At 42.3% G+C, this 24,298-nt stretch overlaps 1 protein-coding gene across 3 annotated transcripts in view; it reads right to left on the bottom strand.

Moving 5' to 3' along the window:
- The window catches only part of TRIM33 (tripartite motif containing 33), a 136,949-nt gene extending 122,738 nt beyond the window's left edge, over nucleotides 1–14,211 (bottom strand). For 2 of the 3 annotated variants that reach the window (XM_021090008.1, XM_021090006.1), the window contains exon 1: nucleotides 13,575–14,211. In XM_021090008.1, the coding sequence (XP_020945667.1) occupies nucleotides 13,575–14,100 (526 nt within the window). In that variant the 5' untranslated portion in view covers nucleotides 14,101–14,211. The remainder of the gene's footprint in view (nucleotides 1–13,574) is intronic. The other variant, XM_021090007.1, reaches the window with a different exon arrangement.

Raw genomic sequence — 24,298 nt, 5'->3', positions numbered from 1 at the left:
GCTCCAATTTGACCCCTAGCCTGGGAATTTCCATATGTCACAAATGAGTCCAAAAAAAAAGCAATGAACACCAACACAGTCTTTGTCACAACTACTCATTTTGCCACTGTAGCATAAAAGCAGTCATATATAACACAAACCAATGGACATAGCTGTGTTCCAAAATTTTAATTTATAGACATAAACTTGATTTTCATAAAATTAAAACCAGGCAACAGGCTAGATTTGGCCCATGGACCAAATTTTGCCAATCCCTGACCTAAAGTAAGGTCTAACAACTAACAGGCACAGAACTCCCAATTAGAATTTTACTAACTCAAATAGGAAGAGAACCAAGGATTACCCACTGCTTGAGAGAGCCTAAGCCTCTGACAGAAAAAGAGATCAAGATAAAAAGAAAAAAAAAAAGATGAGAAAATAAAGTCAAGGCAATCTTCAGACATCAGTTGAATAAGAAGACAAAGAAGAGTTCCTGTCGTGGCGCAGTAGTCAACGAATTCGACTGGGAACCATGAGGTTGCGGGTTCGGTCCCTGCCCTTGCTCAGTGGGTTAACGATCCAGCATTGCCGTGAGCTGTGGTGGAGGTTGCAGACGCGGCTCGGATCCCGCGTTGCTGTGGCTGTGGTGTAGGCTGGTGGCTACAGCTCCGATTTGACCCCTAGCCTGGGAACCTCCATATGCCGCTGGAGCGGCCCAAGAAATAGCAAAAAAAAGACAAAAAAAAAAAAAAAAAAAAAAAAAGACAAAGAAAACAAAGAGATGGAAAGCATAAGTGAAAAAAAGGAGAGACTATGAACCCAGGAGTGTCAACATTCAAATAGTAACGGTTCCAAAAAGAGTTGGGGAAGGGCCTTTATTTTTTAAATATTTGAAGAATAATGACTTCATATTATGAAGGGTGTGAAGAGAGGAAGGTTCTTATGAAAAAACGGAGTTCCCGTCGTGGCGCAGTGGTTAACGAATCTGACTAGGAACCATGAGGTTGCGGGTTCGGTCCCTGCCCTTGCTCAGTGGGTTAACGATCCGGCGTTGCCGTGAGCTGTGGTGTAGGTTGCAGACATCCCGTGTTGCTGTGGCTCTGGCGTAGGCCGGTGGCTACAGCTCCAATTCAACCCCTAGCCTGGGAACCTCCATATGCCGCGGGAGCGGCCCAAGAAATAGCAACAACAACAACAAAAGACAAAAAAAAAAAAAAAAAATTTTTTTACTAGAGTACAAAACCAACAGAAAAAGCACAGTGAACTTTTAAAAACAGTGAAACAAAATAGAGAGCCACCATTATACTTCAGAAAAAAGGACCGATTAATATTAAAAGGTTCCGAGGAGTTCCCATTGTGGCTCAGTGGTAACAAACCAGACTAGGATCCATGAGGATGCAGGTTCCATCCATGGCCTCCCTCAGTAGGTTAAGGATCTGGAGTTGCCCTAAGAAGCGGCTTAGATCTGGCGTTGCTATGGGTGTGGCGTAGGCTGGCAGTAGTAGCTCTCATTCCCCGCCTAGCCTGGGAACTTCCATACGCTGTGGGTATGGCCCTAAAAAGCAAAAAAAAAAAAAAAAAAAAATCCTAAATAAATAAATAAATAAAACCTAACTGGGGTTAATAAAGCAGCAAAACCAGACTACCATCAGTAGTACTGGAAGATTCACCTTCAAAATTCTGAAGAAAAAAATTTTTAACCTGGAATTCCATATCCAGTCAAACTACCATTTAAATATAAGAATAAAATAAAGAGAACTTCAGAAATTGTACTCCTAAGGGAGTCTTTCTTAGGATATACAAACAAGGGAATAAACAAAAGAACAGGGAAGCCTGTGTAAATTAATCAGAACCAAGACTCTTTATAAAATGCACAAGAAAGATTACCCCCTCGGTCAGAGGGTGCATACATAAGCAAATAATAACAGCAAACTTTTTTTTTTTTTTTTTTTGTCTCTTTGTCTCTTCTAGGGCTGCACCCTCGGCATATGGAGGTTCCCAGGCTAGGGGTCTAATTGGAGCTGAAGCCGCCAGCCTACACCACAGACACAGCAACTCGGGATCTGAGCTGTGTCTGTGACCTACACCACAGCTCACAGCAATGCTGGATCCTTAACCCACTGAGCAAGGCCAGGGATCGAACCCAAAACCTCATGGTTCCTAGTCAGATTCGTTAACCACTGCGCCATGACAGAAACTCCGCAAACTTTTAAAAAAATAAATCCAAAAAGTCACTGCCTGGTTTAGGAGTAGGAGAAAAATTTTTCTCCTGAGATGTTCCAAATACAGGTCAGCCTATAAAGTAAACTCTGAATCAACATCTGACAGTTCTAAGAAACACCAAACTAAAAATTAACTTCAGTGATTTTTTTCACTGGTGGCACCTGATAGAGGCAAAGGAAAAACACTGCTTGGAGGCTTGTTCCTAAAGCCAGATCTGGCAGGATTCACAGATAAAGGCCCTGGTAACATGCTCACAATCCAAAACTATAAAACATTGGACATCATCGCTATAATCACAGGTAGGCAGAAGCAGGAAATAGGAAATAAAACCTCAAGAACTTCAGATAATGGAATTATCAAACATAAATATGAAGTCATTATTCTTCAGATATTTAAAAAATAAAAAGGAAATGCAAAACAAGAAACACAACTAAATGTAATTTAAGGGAAACCATTTACAGCAAAAATAAAATATAAAGTATATAATAATAACTCATAAAAGATGTACAAGACTTTTCTGGGGGAAAAACTATATAATATTCAAAAATAAAAGATTTAAGCAAAGGGAAAGGCATACAATGTTTATTAACAGGCAGATTCACATTGTAAGGATAGGATTTTCTCCCAAATTAATCTACATATTCAAAGTTCCCGTCATGGCTCAGTGGTTAATGAACCTGACTAGGATCCATGAGGATGACAGTTCCATCCCTGGCTTCGCTCAGTGGGTTAAGGATCCAGCGTTGCTGTGAGCTGTGATGTAGGTCACAGACACAGCTCAGATCTGGCATTGCTGTGGCTGTGGTGTAGGCCAACGGCTACAGCTCCGATTCGACCCCTAAGCCTGGGAATCTCCATATGTCTCAGGTACAGCCCTAAAAAGACAAAACAAACCAACAAAAAAAACTTACAGGAGTTCCCGTCATGGCGCAGTGGTTAACGAATCCAACTAGGAACCATGAGGTTGCAGGTTCCATCCCTGCCCTTGCTCAGTGGGTTAAGAATCCGGCATTGCCATGAGCTGTGGTGTAGGTCACTTTCTTGGCTCGGACCCCAAGTTGCTGTAACTTTGGTGTAGGCCAGCGGCTACAGCTCTGATTAGACCCCTAGCCTGGGAACCTCTATATGCCGCAGGAGCAGCCCAAGAAATGGCAAAAAGACCAAAAAAAAAAAAAAACTTATAAATCAAAATCAAAAAGACATAAGCAAACTAAAGAAAAATAAAAGACATATGGACAATTCACAGAAGCAGCAATAAATCATATGTAACAAACATTCAAGAAGTATTATTTGGGAGCTCCCCAATGGTATAGTGGTTAGAACTTGGTGCTTTCACAGCAGCAGCCCAGGTTCAATCTCTGGTCTGGAAACTGAGATTCCACATAAGGTATCACTCACTAGTACCACGTAATTCAAACTATTTACCTATCATTAACACATAGACTTTAAATATTTCTCTAAAAACAATGTGTTTTTTGTTCATTCATCCTTGTTTTTTTCCCATTTTCCCTTGTGACTAATGTGGTTTAGAAACTATGGGAGCTCCCTGGTGGCCTAGCAAGTTGAGGATTGATATTATCACTGCTGTGGCATGGGTCAGTCCCCAATCTGGAAACTTCTGCATTCTGCAGGTGCAGCCAAAGGGGAAAAAAAAAAAAAAAAAAAAAAGCTGGTTATAGATGAAGGTAGTTTGTGGCCAAAGAAGACATATAGGTTAATGTACCCAACACCGTAAACCCAACCTCAAAACTTGTCCTCAGGAAAATAAAGTGAAAGAACTAAGTCAAACAGTCATAAATGGGGGGAGGGGGAATCTGCAAATTGACAGTGAGTTATTTACAAAAGATCAACTTCAGTTACTAAGTATCTTTTTTTTTGTCTTTTTGCCATTTCTTGGGCTGCTCCTGCGGCATATGGAGGTTTCCAGGCTAGGGGTCTAATTGGAGCTGTAGCCGCCAGCCTACGCCAGAGCCACAGCAATGCGGGATCCGAGCCGCATCCGTGACCTACACCACAGCTCACGGCAATGCCAGATCATTAACCAACTGAGCAAGGGCAGGGATCGAACCCACAACCTCATGGTTCCTAGTCGGATTCATTAACCACTGCGCCATGAGGGGAACTCCAGTATCTTTCTTATCTTTACATTCTTTGAGGGGCAAGCTCTTTATGAATTGTGATGCATACCCCAAAAATGATGTATGAGAATCTGCCACCTTCTAGGTCTGACATTCTTTCCAATGACTCTTTATTATCACTTTCTTATTGGCCCCTTTAAAAATTCAGGTGTCAAATCTTTTGGCCTCAGAATCCCTCTTACACTCTTAATTATTGAGGACCTCATAAAGTTTTTGTTTACATGACTTTTATCCATCAATGTGTACAGTATTAGAAATAAAAACTGAGAATTTTAAAATATTTTATTACGATAAATAAATGTTAATGTAATAAAATAATTTCTTTCATTAAAATTATTTTATTAATTCGTTTAAAAATAAACTCACCACATGTTTAAATAACTTTTCTGGAGTTCCCACTATGGCACAATAGGTTAAGAATCTAGTGAGGGTCAAGGGTTAAATCCATGGCCTGCTGTGGTGGGTTTAAGGATCTGGCGTTGCCAGAGAGAGCTGTGGCATAGATTCACAACTGCAGCTCAGATCTGATCCCTGGCCCAGGAACTCCATATGCCTTGGGGCAGCACCCCCCAAAAAAAGAGAATCAATAAATAAAACATTTTTTTTTTTGGTCGCACTTGCTACATGTGGAAGTTCTCCTGCCAGGGATCAAATCTACAGCAGTGACCCAAGTTGCTGCAGTGGCAACACAAGATCCTTAACCTGCTATGACATAAGAGAACTCCTTAAGTAACATTTTTATCAGAAATAACTATAATTTCCAAAACAAAAAGTTTTTTTTAAGAGTGGCACTGATTTTACACTTTTTAAACCTCTTTAATGTCTAGTTTAATGGAAGATGTCTAAATAATATGCTTCTGCATTTAATCTGCTGTGATAAGTTGTTTTGTTTGAAAAATATTTTCCTTAGTATTTAATGCAGTTTTCTTAAGTACATGGCTGTACTAAGAAAACTTGCCCTCATAGAGCCAAGTACTTAAGAAAAGGGAAGAGTATTTTAATAGCCTTTTTATATAATCTATGGATATTCTTCTTTGATACGATTCAAAAATTTTAATGTGTATTTATTTATTTCTTAAATGTCAGGTGCAATGTGAAATTTCCAACCATGCTGATGAACTTTTACTACTCTTTTATATTAAAATCTATTGGTCTGTCTTGCATTTTGAGTCTCTTCCCTATGCATGATTTTGGTCATGCACTGGTCATTTGGGAAATACTGGTCCAATACGTAGCTTTTTCAAATGTTGACATTTCATTGCACAGTATCAAAAAAAAAAAAAAAGGTGTTAAGGGAGTTCCTGTTGAAGCTCAGCAGGTTAAGGACTCAACATTGTCTCTGTGAAGATGCAGGTTTGATCCCTGTCCTTGCTCAGTGGGTTAAGGATCCAGAGTTGCTGCAACATGAGGCTCAGATCCGGTGCTGCCATGGCTATGGCATAGGCTGCAGCTGCAGCTCTGATTCAGTCCCTAGCCTGGTAACTTCCATATGCTGCAGGTGCAGCTATGAAAAGAAAGAAAGGTGAAAAGAAAAAAGGTGTTAATATCACTACCATCTCATCAGAAAAGCCTTTAAGTAATGAGAAGCTGTCAAGCTCATGGTAGCAAATACCAGTTTCCCAAAATCCTAACTTTCATTTAAAAGCTCAATTTTTATCATTGTCAATTTATAACGTCAGTTGTTCTTCCTTGAAGCAACAAAGCTCAATTCATTCATTTTTAAGAAAACAGCTGCCAAATATCCATGCCTCAAAGCCATAGTCTGTTAAATACACTTGCAGGTAAAAATTATTTTCCAAGAAAAAAAAGCAACTAATTTAGCTTAGAATTCAAACAACTGCACAAGTACTTTTCTTATTGCAGACTTACTTAGTCTGCAGCAGAAGCACTTTATGCACTATCCCATTTCATCACACAGAATATTAAGGATCAAGATTTTAAAAATAATTCTTACTGCTTCATCAAGGACATAAAGTAAAACTAACATGATTTTTGTTGGTGGTGGTTTTATTCTAAATATGTAATGGTAATAAAGAAACAATGACCTTTTTAGAGGCTTGAAGGCACAATCTTTATTCCTAAGGCGCAGAGGAGTTTAAACTCATCACTGCTTTTGTGTTGTTAATATAAATGTTAGAACAGTGAATAAGGCAAATAATGAAGCAGTGTTATATTGAAAGCAGTTTCAACTCTCCCAACACCTGAAAGGGTATCAGAGACAATAACCCCACCCCCCACCCCCACCAAGTTGCATGGACCAACACTGAGAATCACTGCTTTAAGGTTCTATTCTCATTTAGCGTCTGTTAAGAAGTGTATATATGAGGAAATTAAAAGCAATTAGAATCTCCTAACTAAAATTTTTGATGTACAGATACTAGCCTTTGTAAAGAATTAGCATTTAGAACATTAGTTTACAAGTTTTTACACTATAAATTTTAGGTAGCTGAAGAGGTTTGGAATACAAATGACTTTGTCAGGTGTGCTGCACTTCATTAAATATCAGAAAAACCTAGAAAAAAAATGCCAACAATTTACCTTTCTGCCTCTTCTTCCTGCTTACTGTGAAATAGAGACAACCATAAGGGCAATGGGAGACAACTGGAAGTCAAAAAACATAAGAGTAGTATAATTTATTGAGGCTCACCAAGTACCAGACACTATATGAAGCAATGTACAATGTATTAACTAATTTAATCCTCACATCAACACTATGCAAGAGGTATAATTATTACTCTCAATTTATGGATGTTAAGTAACATATCAACTGTCATTCAAATAGTAAACAATGGAGCTCAAAAATGAATTCAGGTATTCTGCCTCCTGAATTGTGTGTGCTTAAACCAACCACACTGCTAGAAGTTGTTAAAAAGTGTTGTTCTTTGATACATCTTTAATGACTGGTTGCTGATGACTGTGTTACCATTCAAAACTTCAAGCCTGTTTATGTCAAATAAGGCATTAGACAAAGTAGGGCCTACAAAATCCCCAGACGACGAGCCACACCAAGATCTAGCAAATTGCCATATATTATAATGTACTCCTGGGGCAAGAACTTCCAAGGGCATAAACAGAAGAATCCCCAGAGTGGCTCACTATGCTCAGTGATAAAACAGAACCACTGTGAGGAGGTGCCCTTCACACTATACCCAGAGAGAGGTATTCCCTCACACTTACTGTATGACTGTTACCACAAAAAGTTGAAGATTCAGAAACATAATCATTTTCCACGTTGATTCTTCCATTATTCCCCACAAAAGATATGAATACCAAACTTACAAGATGTAAAAAGTTTGCATAAACGGCACTAACAGAATCACAGAATTTTACTGGATAGGAACTCAACTCCTTCATATTGCACACCTGGAAAGGCTGTCCAGGTGACTTGCCCAAGGCTACATAGCTAATTGATAGTAGAACCCAATGCAAGTTACCCTCAATCCAGATATTCATCCACATCACCGTGCTGTCTCGGAAATGCCCTGCAACAAAAGTCTCATCTCCTTTAAGAGCTCATTTGAGAGTTTGTTCAGCTATATCACAACATATTTGTATTTTTATTGATACATTATAGAGCTGTACATACTCACTACTGATAACTATTCTAACCAACCTGAAATAAACTCAAAAGATAAAAATCACAAAAGCCCTCTAAAAAGCTATTGATTCAACAAATATTAACTAGTTTTATCTATTTTAATGTCCCAAATACTCCAACAGCACATAGATCAGTTTTTCTCCTCAAAATACTTAAATTCAAATTCCAATTCCAAAAATAAATAAATAAAAATTCAAATTCCTGGTGTCATCCCCAAATCAGTGGAAGCAGTCTCAAAATGTTTTTTTGTTTGTTTGCTTTTCTCATTTGGGGGGCGGGGGCGGTGTTTGGCTGCATCCGTGGCATATAGAAGTTCCTGGGCCAGGGATGGAACCCGAACCTCTACATCAACCCAAGCCAATCTGCAGTGGGATTCTTAACCAACTGCCACAGGAAAAACTCTTTCAAAATGGTATTTTTAAAAGCTCTCCAGATGATTCTCACACATTCAAAAGCTATCTATAGAGGAGTTCCTCTTGTGGCTCAGTGGTAAGGATCCTGAGTAGTATCCATGAGGACAAGGGTTCGATCCCTGGCCTCGCTCAGTGGATCGGGGATCCAGCGTTGCCATGAGCTGTGGTGTAGGTCGCAGATGCAACTCAGATCTGGTGTTGCTGCAGTGTAGGCCAGCGGCTACAGCCCCAGTTCAACCCCTAGCCTGAGCACTTCCATATGCCTCGAATGCAGCCCTACAAAGTAAAAAAAAAGCTATCTATTGAACATTATTCTAGTGGAAAACAAGGAACAAATAAACAAAAACAAGCAAACATTTTGGATTTTAGCTGTGCTGTGAAAAAATAAAGGTAACAGGAACAGGAGTTCCCGTCCCACAGAGCAGAAACGAATCCAACCAGGAACCATGAGGTTGCAAGTTCGATCCCAGGCCTTGCTCAGTGGCCAGGATCTGGAACTGCCGTGAGCTGTGGTGTAGGTTGCAGACAGGGCTCAGATTCCGTGTTGCTGTGGCTGTGGTATAGGCTAATTTGACCCCCTTGCCTGGGAACTGCCATATGCTGCAAGTGCAGCCCTAGAAAGCAAAAGAAAAGAAAAAAGAAAAGAAAAAGAGGTGGGTAAGGAATCTGACTAGCACCCATGACGATGCAGGTTCAATCCCTGGCCTCACTCAGTGGGTTAAAGACCCGAGAGCTGTGATGTAGGTAGCAGATGCGGTTCGCATCTAGTGTTGCTATAGCTATGGCACAGACCGGCAGCTACAGCTGTGATTCAACCCCTAGCCTGGGAATTTCCATATGCCCAGGGTGTGGCCCTAAAGAGTAAAAAAAGAAAGAAAGAAAAAGAAAAGAAAGAAAAAGGTAAAATGTCAGAGTGACCAGGAAGACTACAATTGTCCTTCAGTAACCTCAGGGAGTTGGTTCCAAAAACATCAGATACAGAGAGCAAACTATAAAAGGAGCAGCCACACAAAGAATTTTTTAGGGCAGTGAAAATACTCTATATATTATAATAAAGGATACATATCATTATACACTTGTAGAAACCCACAGAATGTACAACACTAAGAGAGAAACCTAATATAAACTCTGGACTTTCAGTGATTATGATGAAGGGCCATCGACTCTAAAAAAAATATACTCTGGTTGGGGAGCAAACTGTAGGTCTGGGGGAAAGGGATCTATGGGAAATCTCCATTTATTCCACTTTTGGGTTTTTTTTGTCTTTTCTAGGGCCACACCTGAGGCATATGGAGGTTCCCAGGCTAGGGATCGAATTGAAGCTGTAGCCGCCGGCCTACTCCAGAGCCTCAGCAACTCGGGATCTGAGCTGCGTCTGCGACCCACACCACAGCTCATGGCAACGCCGGATCCTTAAATCTGTTGGGCAAGGCCAGGGAAGGAACCCGAAACCTCATGGTTCCTAGTTGGATTCGTTAACCACTAAGCCACGACGGGAACTCCTCCATATATTCCGTTTAACTTTGCTGTAAACTTAAAACTGCTCTTTAAAAATAAAGCCTTTTTTAAACAAAAATGCAGTCAAGAGAAGGTATTTCTGCACAGGCAACATGTGAAGCGAAGAGCCCTCCACTCTTGAGATCTCAAACTCGGTGTACATCAAAATCACCTGGACAACTTACTAAAAAAGATTTCTGGTTAGAACATCTTAAGTAGAGCCCAAGACTGCAGATGATGCTGATGCTGCTAGTCCAAAACACACCCTTGGAGAATCATCAGTCTAGAGAGAAGAGCTAAAGGGTTTGAATAACTTTGGTGTTATCAGAGGAACAGGAAAAAAAAAAGGCCATTAGGAGGGAGGGTAGTATCATTGTTTCAGAACCACTTAAGATGGTGAATTAAACTACCAACTATGTATGACTACCCAGACCAGAGGTGGAATCACAGGTTATTTAATAATTCCTAACATTTGCAAAGCATTTGTTTATAAAAGCATTTTCACATTCATTATTTAATTTGACTTAGATACAAGTGAAGGACTACTAGCTGCACACTGGAGATAAAGAAACTGAAGGACAGAAAACATTATGAACCTGAGGGAACCAGAAAACAATTAAGTGGAAAAACTGTGTCTCCTGACTCCAATTCCAGTGTTCCTTCCAGAACAGCATATTTGATTTTTTTTTTTTTTTGTCTTTTTTGTTGTTGTTGTTGTTGTTGTTGTTGCTATTTCTTGGGCCGCTCCCGCGGCATATGGAGGTTCCCAGGCTAGGGGTCCAATCGGAGCTGTAGCCACCGGCCTACGCCAGAGCCACAGCAACGCAGGATCGTTAACCCACTGAGCAAGGGCAGGGACCGAACCCGCAACCTATGGTTCCTAGTCGGATTCGTTAACCACTGCGCCATGACGGGAACTCCCATATTTGATTTTTTTAAAAAGGCAAAGCAAAGGATACATACAAGAGTTTATACTAACCAGTCGCTTTCTAGATGCCCTGTCTAAAAACATGGTAGCTTCAAGACTTTTGTTTTAGATACTAGTTAGAAAGCAACAATAGGGAGTTCCCCTCCTGGCACAGCAGAAACGAATCCCACTAGGAACCACGAGTTGTGGGTTCGATCCCTGACCTCGGCTCAGTGGGCTAAGGATCCGGCATTGTGGTGGTACAGGCAGCAGACGTGGCTCGAATCTATCATTGCCATGGCTGTGGCGTAGGCCAGCAGCTATAGCTCTGATTAAACCCTAGCCTTCGAACCTCCATATGCCTCAAGTGCAGCACTAAAAAAAAAGCAAAAAAGAAAAAGAAAAAAATAGAAAGCAACAATACCTTAAGACTGACAGTATTCAGTCCCATCTACTTATTTCTCCTAGTTCAAAACAAAGGATGGAGATGAAGAGGGAATTTTCAGACTATTACTCTCTCCGGCATAAATATCGTAGAGCCAATTTCATAACCTCAGTCCCTCAGCCTCATCGATCAAACACAATTTTCATCTTGTTTTCCCTCTAAATCTCTCACCTAATCCAGGTTCCCACAAGAACACTGAATCCCACATGTCTTATTATACTCATGAGGCCATGAGCAGTTAGTTACACACCCATTATCCACCCTCTATATACCATCATCATTTAGCATCTTTTCCATCAATCAAACTTTAATCCTTAACATAACATTCTTCCTTGCAGATCTCAATAATACTTCAAATCCCAAACTGAAACCATTATATCCTCCCTCCACCACACACATCTGCTTCGGTAGCTGAATTCTTTTATTTGCATTAACAGCGCTGCCACACACCAAACAAGAAACCTAGACCTCAGCTAGATACTTCTGTCTCTCTCACACCAATCTCAGTTGGCCCCTCATCTCCATTCCCATAGCTACTTACAATGAGTTACCACAACAATAAACTAGCTGCCATTTCATTAATAACTACCATGTACCAGTCACTTAATTCATCCTATCAATAACCCTATGAGGTCAATAATCTTGTCCTTATTTCACAAATGAGAAAACTGAAGCCAAGAAAAATTAATCTATTTCCCTGGAGTTCCCATTAGGGCGCAACAGGATCGGCAGCATCTTGGGAGCGCTGGGATGCAGGTTTGATCCCCAGCCCAGCACAGTGGGTTAAGGATCCGTCGTTGCTGCAGCTGTGGCTCCAATCTGATCCCTGGCCAGGGAACTCCATATGCCACAGGACAGCCAAAAAGGAAAGAGAAAAGAAAAATTAATCTATCCACAAGTAGTAAGTGACAAAGTAGACATTCCCCCATACCAAAAATACACCTCCTTCTTTAACACCTGGTATCAGTCCTTTACTACCTACTCCAAACAATAATTTCTCCCAGATTTACCGCCATGATTCTCCTAACTGGTCCTGCCTCACATCTTTTCTTCCTGTACCCTTCAATATGCCCCCAAGCGATCTTTCTAGATCACAAATGTGATCCTTTCATCCTCCTGACATAATAAAGTCTGTCGGGAACTCCCTTTAGTCTATCTATACTGCACAGGATACACACTACAGAAAGAATCCCAAGCCCTTTAGTACCAGAACCCCTTACCTGCAGTTCCAAAATTCAAAAGCTTTGAGATTTTCAAGTTTTCTTTCTTAAACTTGCAACAAAACCCACCCTGAATTGCAGGAGGCTGTCTGCCCCATTAAAGCGAAATACACATGCTTCACTAAAAAAAGTGAAGTTGTTAACCCAGATCCTTCTGGAGTATCAGAGACCTTACCAGGAAAAAGAAAAATTTCCAAACTACTGAACATCCAGAACCCTTGGTCCCAAGGGTTTCAGATAAGAGACTGCAGACCCCTTACCTATTCAGCCCATCAAACCAACCTAATTTCCTTGGTTCCAGGGATGTGTAAGGTGTCCTGTGCCCTGAATACTCTCCAACTCAGTGAGCTACTCACCCTTCAAGAGACCTGTCTAGGGTTTCCTTTTCAATAAAGTTTCCCTGACCTTCTCTTGACTGTCACAACCACTGTCCCAAGTACCCACCTCCAAGGGTTCATTAATGTACAAGGAACTGAAATTCGTGCCCAGCTCTCCCTAACTCCCAATTCCCTTCAAAGTTCATTTCTCCTTCACCCCTAAACCTTAGAATTTTTCCCTAAGCATGCAAGGTCCCCACAGCTATTTTGTTTCCAGAGTTCCTCCTTCTCAATATCATCTTAAAATTACTTTCTTCCAGATACCTTCTCTTAGCCCCTTTAACCTCCTCTATTTAATCACTAATCTTTCTTTCCCCTAGCTCTGAACAGGTCAAGTCCTCTCCCTCTATGGCAATTCATCCTTACTGCCCTTATCTTTCACCTACACCCTCCGCAACACCTCTCGCGGCTGGGCCTTCACTCCAAAACGCTTCCCGCAAGCGGATTCCCAGGACCCCCCCCCAATTCCGGCCCACCGGCCCCCGAACCTGCGCTCCGCCGGAGTCCACGCCTTCCCGGCCCAAAGCCACACATCGCAAACCTCTCCTGCAGCCGGTGTCCCCTCCCCCAGTCTCTCGGAGCCGGCACCCCTCCCCTCACCCTCTCCGTATCTCTGGAGGTCCACGGAACTGTCCCAGGAGCCGTGTCTTTCACCTTTCAGACCCCTCAGGATCACGCCGGTCAGAGCAACCCCGGGCCCGAGCACCTCGGTCCTCAGATCCTCTTCGGCCCTACAAATCCCCTTCGGCCCAGACCGCGTCAGGGCCTCCCGCTCACCTTGCTGGATGTCGCCGTTACTGCCCCCCGGGATGGGCACGTTGAGCTGGCGCTCGGGTTCGGGAAGGCAGCGCAGGCAGAAGGAGTGAAGACAGGGCAGCAGCTTGGGCTCCGCCTCACGTCGGCTCTGCAGGCTCTGCTGACACACGGCGCAGGTGTCCAGGAGCGAGGCTGGCGGTCCAGGAGGCGGCCCCGCCGAGGGAGCCGGAGCCGGAGCCGAGGCAGCAGCTGGGGCCGGGGTCGATACCGCACCCCCTGGAACTCCAGGGGCCACGGAGGCTGCAGGGGCAGAGGCAGCCGGGGCCGAGCCCGAGGAGGCCGCGGCTACCCCACCGTCGTCGGGCCCGGCCGCGCCGCTCTCCGCGCCGGCCCTGCTGCCTTCCTCCTCCTCCTCCTCCACCAGCACAGCGGCGAGAGGCGGCTCCGCCTCCTGCGCCGCGGGCCCGGCGGCCCCGGCAGTTACCGGCGCGCTGCCGCTGCCCCCGCCGCCGCTCTCAGCCTCGCCGCCGCCTTTGTTTTCCGCCATGTTTTCCTCTTTGAACCCGCCGGACCGCCCCGCGCCGCCCGCCGCCGCCGCCGCCGCCCCCAGCCCCAGCCGCAGCCGCAGCGAGAGCGGCCGCCGAGAACGAGCAGGCGAGAGAACGAACGAGAGCGCGCGCGCACGCGGCTCCCCCACCCTCGCGTCGCGCGGTTTCAGGAGGGCGGGCGCGGCGCGCGCACGTACGCATGGACGTCCTCCGGAGGGAGGCGGGAACTCGGAACGCGGGCGCGCAGGCGCCCTCGCCTCCCTTCCAGACCTGCCGGGCTGGTCGGTTGAGTCTGTGCCACCGGGGTTCCGCTCCAAGTGAGCCTTTAAACCCAGGGGCAGATGACGCCTTTGACAGGTCGTGGTTAAAAGCTCAGACGCTGCGGCGATGCGGGGAGAAGCGAGAAAGGGGTAGAAGGCCGCGGCTGGTTCCTGCCCGCGAGCGTCTCCCGGGCGGCGCTGTCCCCAGGGGCGGGCGCGTCTCCGCCGAAATCTCACTCCGCGCACCGTCAGACTCCCGGGCCTCCTGGGTCTCTGAGCTTTAACCCGCCGCGTTCCTTTGGGGGGTTGTACCTCAGGGGAGCCGCAGACTGAAGCTTTTTTTTTTTTTTTTTTTTTTTTTTTTTAATGGTGACGTACCAGACAGAAATAGGCTGAAAAGATCCACTGAGGGGGGGAAAAAAACTTTAGCAGCCGTTTTTAGCTTCTTAAAGTGATTGATGCTCTGACATTGGTACCTATCAGAAACCCAGTCAACTGAAGTATTTTCAAAGCAGAAATGTGCCAGGACCACACCCCAGACCTGCATCAGGAAGTGGGGAAGAGCTGATGAGCACTGAAAGTCACTTTGGCTGATTCTGATGTGCATCAGTTTGGGAGTCACCGATGAAGCTAATATTATGTCCCAAGAGTCCCACTTAGTGTCCTGGCATGAGTTGGGTTTCAGATGCCCTAACAGTGTCAGTAATAAAAACTTTCACGGTTGTCTTTTTTTGAGAAACAAATACTACAGCCTGTTTTAAGGATAGGATCATGCGGTGCTTTTCTCTTGTGTTCCCAAGAAACTGCTATTCTTGAACTAGTGTTAAGTCTTTAAAATAAGCCTCGAAAGATTTTTCATTTATTTGTTCAAAAATATTGGCGTTCTCTTCCTGGCTCAGTGGTTAATGAATCCAACTAGGAATCATGAGGTTGCAGGTTTGATCCCTGGCGTCACTCATTGGGTTAAGGATCCGGCAATGCGGTGAGGTGTGATGTAGATCGCTGACACGGCTCAGATCCCGCGTTGCTGTGGCTCTGGCGAAGGCTATAGCTCCAATTAGACCCCTAGCCTGGGAACTTCCATACGCCACGGGTGCGGCCCTAGAAAAGACAAAAAGAAAAAAAAATACATTGACCTCTTAGAATACGTCAGGATGTTTTAGAGGTGCTAGGATTATAGCAGATAACAAAGAAGAGCCTTACCTTCAAGGAGTTTGCAATCTCATGGAGGAAAATTGACATTTATATTCACAGGGAGTGATAAATGCTATCCCAAAAAAGGCAGAATAAAAGAAATTAGAAAAGATTGAAGAAGGCCTCTGTTGATAGGTGAACAAGCTTTGTAGTTCTCTTGCAGAAGAGCGTTCAGGCAGAGGAATAAACAATAAAGACAAAGCCCCTGAGGCAGAGATTCTTGGTTAGTTAGAGGAACAGCAGAGTCAGTGTGGCTGAGTTAAGAGGTTAAGAGCAGTAGAACATAAGAGAATTAAAAGAGCCAGATCATGTACAGAAGTAGCCTTCAATTTCTTAAACTTCGTACCCTTTGGAAAGTATATTTTTCCCCTCAAACATTATAAATTGACTCCGGGAACTTTTCATCATGAGTGTACATAGTTGCAAAGAGTGTAATTTCTGACGTTTTGCCAACATTAACTTGGCAGCATATAGAGTTCCCTGGCCAGGATCAGATCCAAGCCACCACAGCTGCAGCAGTGGGATCCTTTAACTCACTGACCCCGGCAGGGATTGAACCTGTGTCCTGGTGCTGCAGAGATACTGCTGATCTCTTGTGCCACAGCGGAAACTCCAAAGATAACTTTTTTTTTTTTTTTTTTTTTTTGCTTTTTTGCTTTTTCCAGCCACACCAGAGGCACGCGGAGGTTCCTAGGCTAGGGGTCGAATCAGAGCTGTAGCCACTGGCCTACACCACAACCACAGCAATGCAGGCTCCGAGCCACATCTGTGACCTACACCATAGTTCATGGCAACACTAGATCCTTAACCCCCTGAGTAAACATGCGTCCTCATGGATGCTAATCTGGTTTGTTAACCACTGAGCCATGACGAGAACGCTGAGATTTTTATATTAATTGATACACACACATATAGATAGGGTGTTTTGTTTGTTTGTTTTTCTTTTTTAGGGCTGCACCCACAGCATATGAAAGTTCCCAGGCCAGGGGTTGAATCAGAGCTGCAGCTGCCAGCTTACACTACAGACACATCAATGCCTGATCCAAGCAGTGGCTGCAACCTACACCACAGCTGTTGTGTACATTCAATCACTGGCCCAAGAACTTCTGTATGCTGTAGGCACAGCCAAAAAAAAAAAGTTGGCAATTCAATATTTGTAAAGGCTAACAGTACCTGGCATGTGGTAAACATGAAATGAATGTAAAGATAGAACCAAAGGTTCATGAAGAGAACAGAACTGGAGGGAGAAACAAAGGTATCTCAGAAAAATCTCCAGAAGAGAAACCATGCTCTGGGCTGAACTGAGCAGCAGATACACGGAGAGGCTGTGTCCAGCCATTCCTCTGACCTAAACCATCTTTTACCCCTGACCATCTTGCCGGAACATTATAAGAAAAACACAGTCCTGAAATAAAGGGGAGAGCTATCAGTAGATGCCTAGTAGTGATGCTATGGAGAAAACTTCCCTGATTGCTGGTAATAAGAAGTGAAAAGAGCTTTCCAGTTGTCCAGAAAAGAGAAAGAGCACTGGGAGAAGGTGACATAGATAGGTAAGCAACAGTGAGAGCATAATTCATCAGATGGGCACAGGAAGCTGGCAACAGTAAGGCAGCGCAAGCCCAAGAGTAGCATGAAGATGAGTACTGTCCAGTTCTGCCACTCTTGGACAGAGAAACCATGGTTAGCAGCAAAAAGCGGAAGAGATCATGAGGACCAGCAGAGGAATGTTGAGCTGCAGTTAAGATCTGGGGGCATTTCAGAGTTCCGTTGTGGCTCATCAGTAACAAACCTGACCAGTGTCCATGAGGATACAGGTTCAATCCCTGGCCTTGCTGTGGATTAAGGATCCAGCGTTGCCATGTGCTGTAGTGTAGATTGTAGATACAGCTCAGATCTGTTGTTGCTGTGGCTGTGGTGTAGGCAGCTGCAGCTCCAGTTAAACCCCTAGCCTGGGAACTTCCATGTGCCAAAGTGTGGCCCAAAAAAGACAAAAAAAAAAAAAGATTTGGGGCACTTCTGTTAATGGGCCATACTTGTAATTATGAGTGGGTGAGGCCAGGAGATATAAAGGTGACATTTTGTGATTTAAAGTTCACTTCTCTGAACACAGGTACACAGGCACACATACCTTGGATTAGCATTAAGAGCAAACTTAAAATGGGTGATGTTGAGAATGGCAAGTTTTTGTCTAGAAGTATGACCAGTACCACACCATGGAAAAGAAAAGCAAGCACAAGAAATGGTCTCTTTGGACAGATGACAGGTCACGCCCCTGGATTCTCTTAGACTAATGCCAACAAGAACAAAAGCATCACCTGGGGAGAAATATATTTGGAGAATCTCACTAAGTACATTCCTGGAACAAAAATGATCTTTGCTGGACATACAGGTGGCCAATAGGCACATGAAAAGATGGTCATCATCGCTAATTACTAGAGAAATGTAAGTCAAAACTACAATGAGGTACCACGTCACACCTGTCAGAATGGCCATCATTACAAAGTCTACAGGTAACAAATGATGGAGACGGTGTGGAGAAGAGGAAACCTACATGAATGTAAATTGGTGAGGCCACTATGGAAAACAGAATGGGGAGTCCTTTAAAAACTAAAAACAGAGTTACCATATGATTGAGCAATACCACTTCTGGGTATATATTCAGACCAAACTATAATTCAAAAAAATGCAAAAGTTCATAGCAGCACTGTTTACAATAGCCAAGTATGGAACCTAAATGTCCATCAACAACTGAATGGATAAAGAAGATGTGGTATATATATATATATACCATGGAATATTAATCATTAAAGAGAATAAAATAATGTCATTCAAAGCAACATGGATGGACTTAGAGATTATCATACTAAGTGAGGTCGGAAAGAGAAAAATAAATACCATATGATATCACTCATATGTGGAATCTAAAGTACGACACAAATGAAAAATATCTATGAAATAGAAACAGACTTAGAGACATAGAGAATAGACTTGTGGTTGCCAGGGGCAAGGGGATGTGGGGAAGGGAAGGACTGGGAGTTTGGGATTAGCAGAGGCCAAGTAATATATATAGGATGGATAAACAACAAAGTCTTACAGGGAACTATATCCAATAACTTGTTATAAACATAATGGAAAAGGATATGAAAAAGAAAAAATGTGTATAACTGAATCACTTTGGTGTACAGTAGAAATTAACACAATTTTGTATATCAAATGTACCTTATTGAAATGTTTAAAAATGATCTTCAATGGCATTAAGAATAAGGCAGAAATGGAGTTCTCTGGTGGCACAGTGGGTTAAGGATCCAGCATTGCCACTGCAGAGCTCTGGTCACTGCTGTGCCCTGAGTTCAATCCTTGGCCCAGCAACTTCTGCATGCTGTGGGTATGGCCAAAAAAAGAAAAAAAAAAAGGCAGCAGCAGAAAGGGAAGATTTGATCACTTATCTCAAAGCTACCAATGAGTAAAAGCTGGCCCACTGCCTTATTTCTTACAAAACAGAAATGTCTCAACTTCTTCTATGTGTAACATTTTTTTTCAGATTTTTTTAAATTAATCAATGAATTTTATTACATTTATAGGTATACATATGTGTAATATATTTAGATTGATCTCATATACCAGAACACAGATCATGAATGGATGATAAAATATTTTTTTGGTTAGTCCTGATTTAAATAAGATTGACTTGTGGTTAAATTAACATGATCAGCTTTTTGCATTTTTATAATAATTCCAGTTCACCAAGTGCTATCACTGTTTTCCCCTTTTAAAGATACGAATGGATTTGATTGGTAGTGTTCAGCTTTTCACAGAAATGGTGAATGCTACCTTAAAACCTATAGATTGATTTTAATTAAGATTTATAGGAGTTCCCTGGTGGCTCAGCAGGTTAAGGATCTGGCATTGTCACTGCAGTAGTCCTGGTTACTGCTGTGGCACAGGTTTGATCCCTGGCCCAGGAACTTCCACATGCCATGGGCATGGCCAAAAAAAAATTTATATAACTGATTATATGAATATAATATTTAAATACTGGTATCCCTTTGTTGTCTCATAAAATTGAGTGAGACATTTATATTTCAATTTGTGTTCATTAGGCTATAAAGGGCTGAAGATAAGCTATATTTATCTTTTTGGTCTTAATGATGGCAATTTAAAATTCACTGTTTTGGAGTTCCCTAGTGGCTTGGTGGGTTAAGGATCTGGCTTTGTCACTGCTGTGGCCCTGGTTACAGCTATGGCACAGGTTTGGTCTCTGGTCCTGGAACTTCCACATGCCACAGGTGCTGCCACAAAATAAAAATTCCCTATATCTAAAATGCTGACTTTTAACTTAATGAAAGGCATTTTAGTTTGGTTTATGTATGATATCAAAGGATATTTAACACTTTTCACATTTTGTAGATAATCTATAAGGTCAGATGCTTTTAAAAATCATTGTGACAAGTCCTGTTGTGACTCAGTAGATTAAGAACCCAACTAGTGGGAATTCCTGTTGTGGATCAGTGGTTAACGAACCCAACTAGTATTCATGAGGATGCAGGTTCAATCCCTGGCCTCGCTCAGTGGGTTAAGAAGCCGGCGTTGCCATGAGCTGTGGTGTAGGATGCAGATGTGGCTTGGATCCCGCATTGCTGTGGCTGTGATGTAGGCTGGCAGCTACAGCTCCGATTTGACCCCTAGCCTAGGAACTTCCATATGCTGCAGGTGTGGCCCTAAAAAAAAAAATCAGTGTAACAAGATATGATAGCAAGTAGAGGAGATATACACAAATATCAGCACACATTTATAAATTTTGTGCTCATAAGGCTTAAGATAAATTAAAAAATCATAGAAAAAATAAGGTTAACTTCTCAGCATTTCATGATGTTGCGCCAAGTGCACTTTGACTTCCAGGTGCTATGTCATCTGAGTTTGAGTACCACTAATACCAAGAAAGAGAGACATATGGCAGAGTCTGAGTCTAATTGCTAGTGCTTTGGCTTTTCTATATTTCTAATGCCTTCCAGGGGCACATTGGTAAGCCTATTAATAAATACAACATTTGAACATTAGTTTACAACTTACAAACATTTCACAAACATTCTCTCTAATTCTTGCAACCAGTAAGATATGTTCCAGTTTAGACAATAAACAGACTTCATAATATGAATGTACTTTGATGTATTAGCTGCTTGTTATTACATAATAAGGTTGTTTTCAATTTTTTTGCTATTATAAAAAATACTGTGATAAACATTGTGATGAATAATACTTTGCATGTCTACAGTTTATTTTTTCTGAATATTTCTAAAGATAGAATTGCTGGTTCAGCAAGTATACCCATTGTAAAAGTTATTAATAAATAAATTCAGAGGGTTCTTATTAGATTATTAAGTAACTAGTTGCATTTGATGTATTTTGCTACTATAAATAAAGGCAGATTAACATGCAATCTTTTTTCAAATTTGTTGCTCTCTCTGAAGTTCTCTATTTCCTCACATCACACTCATTTCTCAATCTACTCTGGCCTGGCTTCCATTCCCTTCACTCTCCTAAAAGAGCTTTTATGAAGGTCATCATGGTCCTTCATGGTTTTGAAATCCAGTAGATATACTTTATTCCTAACCTTACTTCTCTCCTCAGTGGGATTTAACACTGTTGGCTATCTCCCCTTCTGGAACCACCTACTTCCATGGCTTTCATGATACTACAATCTGCTGGTTTCCCTTCCACATCTCGGACTGATGTTTATCTTTTACAGACGGTGTCAGCATTCCCCAAGATGAGACTAGAAGAACTCACAGGACTCAGAAAAGCTGCTGTACTCATGGTTATGGTTTATTACAGTGAAATGATGCAGATTAAAATCAGCAAAGGTAAAAGGTACATGGAGAAATTTCCCAAAGAAAAGCAGGTACAGGGAGTTCTCGTCATGGCTCAGTGGTTAATGAACTTGACTAGGATCCATGAGGATGCATGTCAGATCGCTGGACTCACCCAGTGGGTTAAGGATCCAGCATTGTCATGAGCTGTGGTGTAGGTCACAGACATGGCTTGGATCCTACATTGCTGTGGCTGTGGTGTAGCCTGGCAGCTACTGCTCCAATTTGACCCCAGCCTGGGAAATTCCATATGCCTTGGGTGCAGCCCTAAAAAGACCAAAAAAAAAAAAAAAATAGAAAGAGGCACATATTTCCAGGAATCTCCTCCCAGTGGAGTGCACAGGTACTAATTCTCCCAGCAATGATGTGTGATAACACATTTGTGAAGTGTTGCCAAACAGGGATGTTCACTCAAGCCTTGGTTTACAGGGTTTTGATTGGGGGGGGAGGGTCTGTCTTATGGTCATGGATCACCCACATAACTGGCCTCAGCTGCTCAAATTCCAGGCCACAGAGGTCAAAATGATTGAGCATGATTCATCATAAATCACATTGAAGCATAAACTATTGGGTCAAAGTTATACAGTGTCGCCAAAGGCAGAAGGCATAAAAACCAGAGCATTCCAAGGGCTCAGAGGTTATCTCCCAGGAGTCAGCCAAGGACCAGCTCTAAACACTAGCTTTTCTTTGGAATGGGCAGGGTTTGAGCAAGCCCGGCCTACTAAGTTAGCCCTTTACTGCACTTAGAGTTATTCAATGTTGTACTTTCTGAAATACCAACTCTAGATCCCCTTCTCTTCTCAATTTTCTTTCCCTAGGCAAACTCACCCATGCTGTAGCTTTACTTGCCATCCATACATTGATAACCACCAAGTGTATGACTTTAGCCCAGGTCAATTAGTATCTCTACATGAATATCTCAAAGGCACCTCAAACTCAGCATGTCCAAGACTCAATAATCTTTTCTCCAAATCTCCTCATCTCCTTCCACATTCCCTCTTCCAATAAATGGTGTTACCATTAACTTACTCGCACCAGAAAGGATATTTAGAAGATACATTAACTGATTTTATTGACATCCTTAAAACCTCCAATTTCTCATAGCTCATATTCAATCTATTACCCAGTCCTGACACTTTGACTTTCTAAATATTTCTCCAAATCCCTCCATTTGTCTCTATTTCCCCTGTCACCACCCTAAATCAACTTACCACCCTCAAGATATCACAACCCTCATCTCTGAATTCCCTGTGACGCCCCTGTAATCCATTGTCTAAACTGCAGTTAGAATAAGCTTTTCAAAGGAAACTGATCCCTGCTTCCTCAATCCTTATCTTCATGGCTTTCTCTTGCTCTTAGGATGATAAACAAAATCCTTAAGGGCCAATAAGGCCCTGTTTCAGCTGGCCTGGACCACCTCTCTAGCCATATAAAATTCTACTTTTCCCTCGATTTCTACATTCCAGCTACATTGGCCTTTCAGTCTCTTCACTCACTGTGCCATACTCCCTCTTGCCTCAGAGCCTTTGCACGTTCTGTCCTCTAGGTGAAATGATTGTTTCTACCACCATCACCACTTACTTTGCACATTTAATGCCTATTCAAACCTGGGGTCTGAGTACAAGCCATACTTCCCCAGAGAGGTCCTGTCTAGATTAATTTTCTCTGCGGGATATTCTTATAGATCCCTGTTTCTTTCCTTCAAAGCTGCTTGTGAGAATCAGTATACTATAAGAGCAGGTGCCAGGCTCCCTGGGTTTGAATTCCAGCTCTATCACTTAATGGCTGTGCAACCTTGGATGGGTTACTTAACCTCTTTCTGACTTAGTTTAGTTATCTGCAAGTGGGTATAATAGTGTTGGGCATACTAAAACTAGATATATATTATAGTACATATAATACATTATTTTATGATTAAATTAATGCATAGAAAGAGTTTGGAATAGGGACCAGCAAATATAAGTATATAATATTTTATCTTTAAGATCTCAATTTGCAATAATGCATTCATTACTGTATCTCACTGATATGTGTCTCTCTCATTAAGCTTCATGAAATGGTGATATCTGTTTCTGCTTATCATTTTATTCACATTCCCTGGTACATAAGTGCTCATAAATAGTCAATAAACTAATGAGTGATTATTACTATATTCAATACCCTGTAATAAACCATAATGGAAAAGAATATGAAAAAGAAAAAAAATGACTCTTAGAAGTCAGAGTTCCCACTATGGCTCAGAGGGTTAAGAACCTGACTAATATCCATGAGGATGCAGGATCGATCCCTGGCCTTGCTCAGTGGGTTAAGGATCCAGTGTTGCTTCAAGTTACAGCATAGGTTGCAGATGCAGCTTGGATCTGGCGTTGCTGTGGCTGTTGTGCCAGCCAGCTGCAGTTCTGATTCAACCTCTAGCCGGGGAACTTCCATGTACTGCAGGTGCAGCCATAAAAAGAAAAAAAAAAAGTAGAATTATATTGAATCAAAAAAAAAATTGTACATCTCAAATGTTTTCTGCTTGGAGGAAGATTTATCATGGTTTATAAGAAAGGAGAGACTTAACTATGTTTGCCCCTTAAAGGAAAGAACCAATAATAATCCAGAATTTAAAAATAAAGAAAGGAAATTTTTAACAAAGCAGACTTCCTAAGAATCTGGGAGAAAATTGGATAAACATAGATGGGTAAATTAGCTTTGGGTGAGAAAAAGAATATCACTGCCTGGGAATTATGGGCAAGAAGATCCCTACTGTGGAGATGGAGTTGGTGTTGTGCCTTAAGGGATGTGGAAAGAAGAGCAGGAAAAGCCTGCACAGCCTCTGAGAAAGAAGCAAGGCTGTATGCCATGAGAGGGCATCAGTAGGCTTTGTTGGGCAG

Source organism: Sus scrofa, chromosome 4 (assembly GCF_000003025.6).
Source record: "Sus scrofa isolate TJ Tabasco breed Duroc chromosome 4, Sscrofa11.1, whole genome shotgun sequence".
Taxonomy (NCBI): Eukaryota; Metazoa; Chordata; class Mammalia; order Artiodactyla; family Suidae; genus Sus; species Sus scrofa.
Note: the sequence above shows the minus strand (reverse complement) of the source record. Positions and strands in the feature narration are given on the sequence as shown.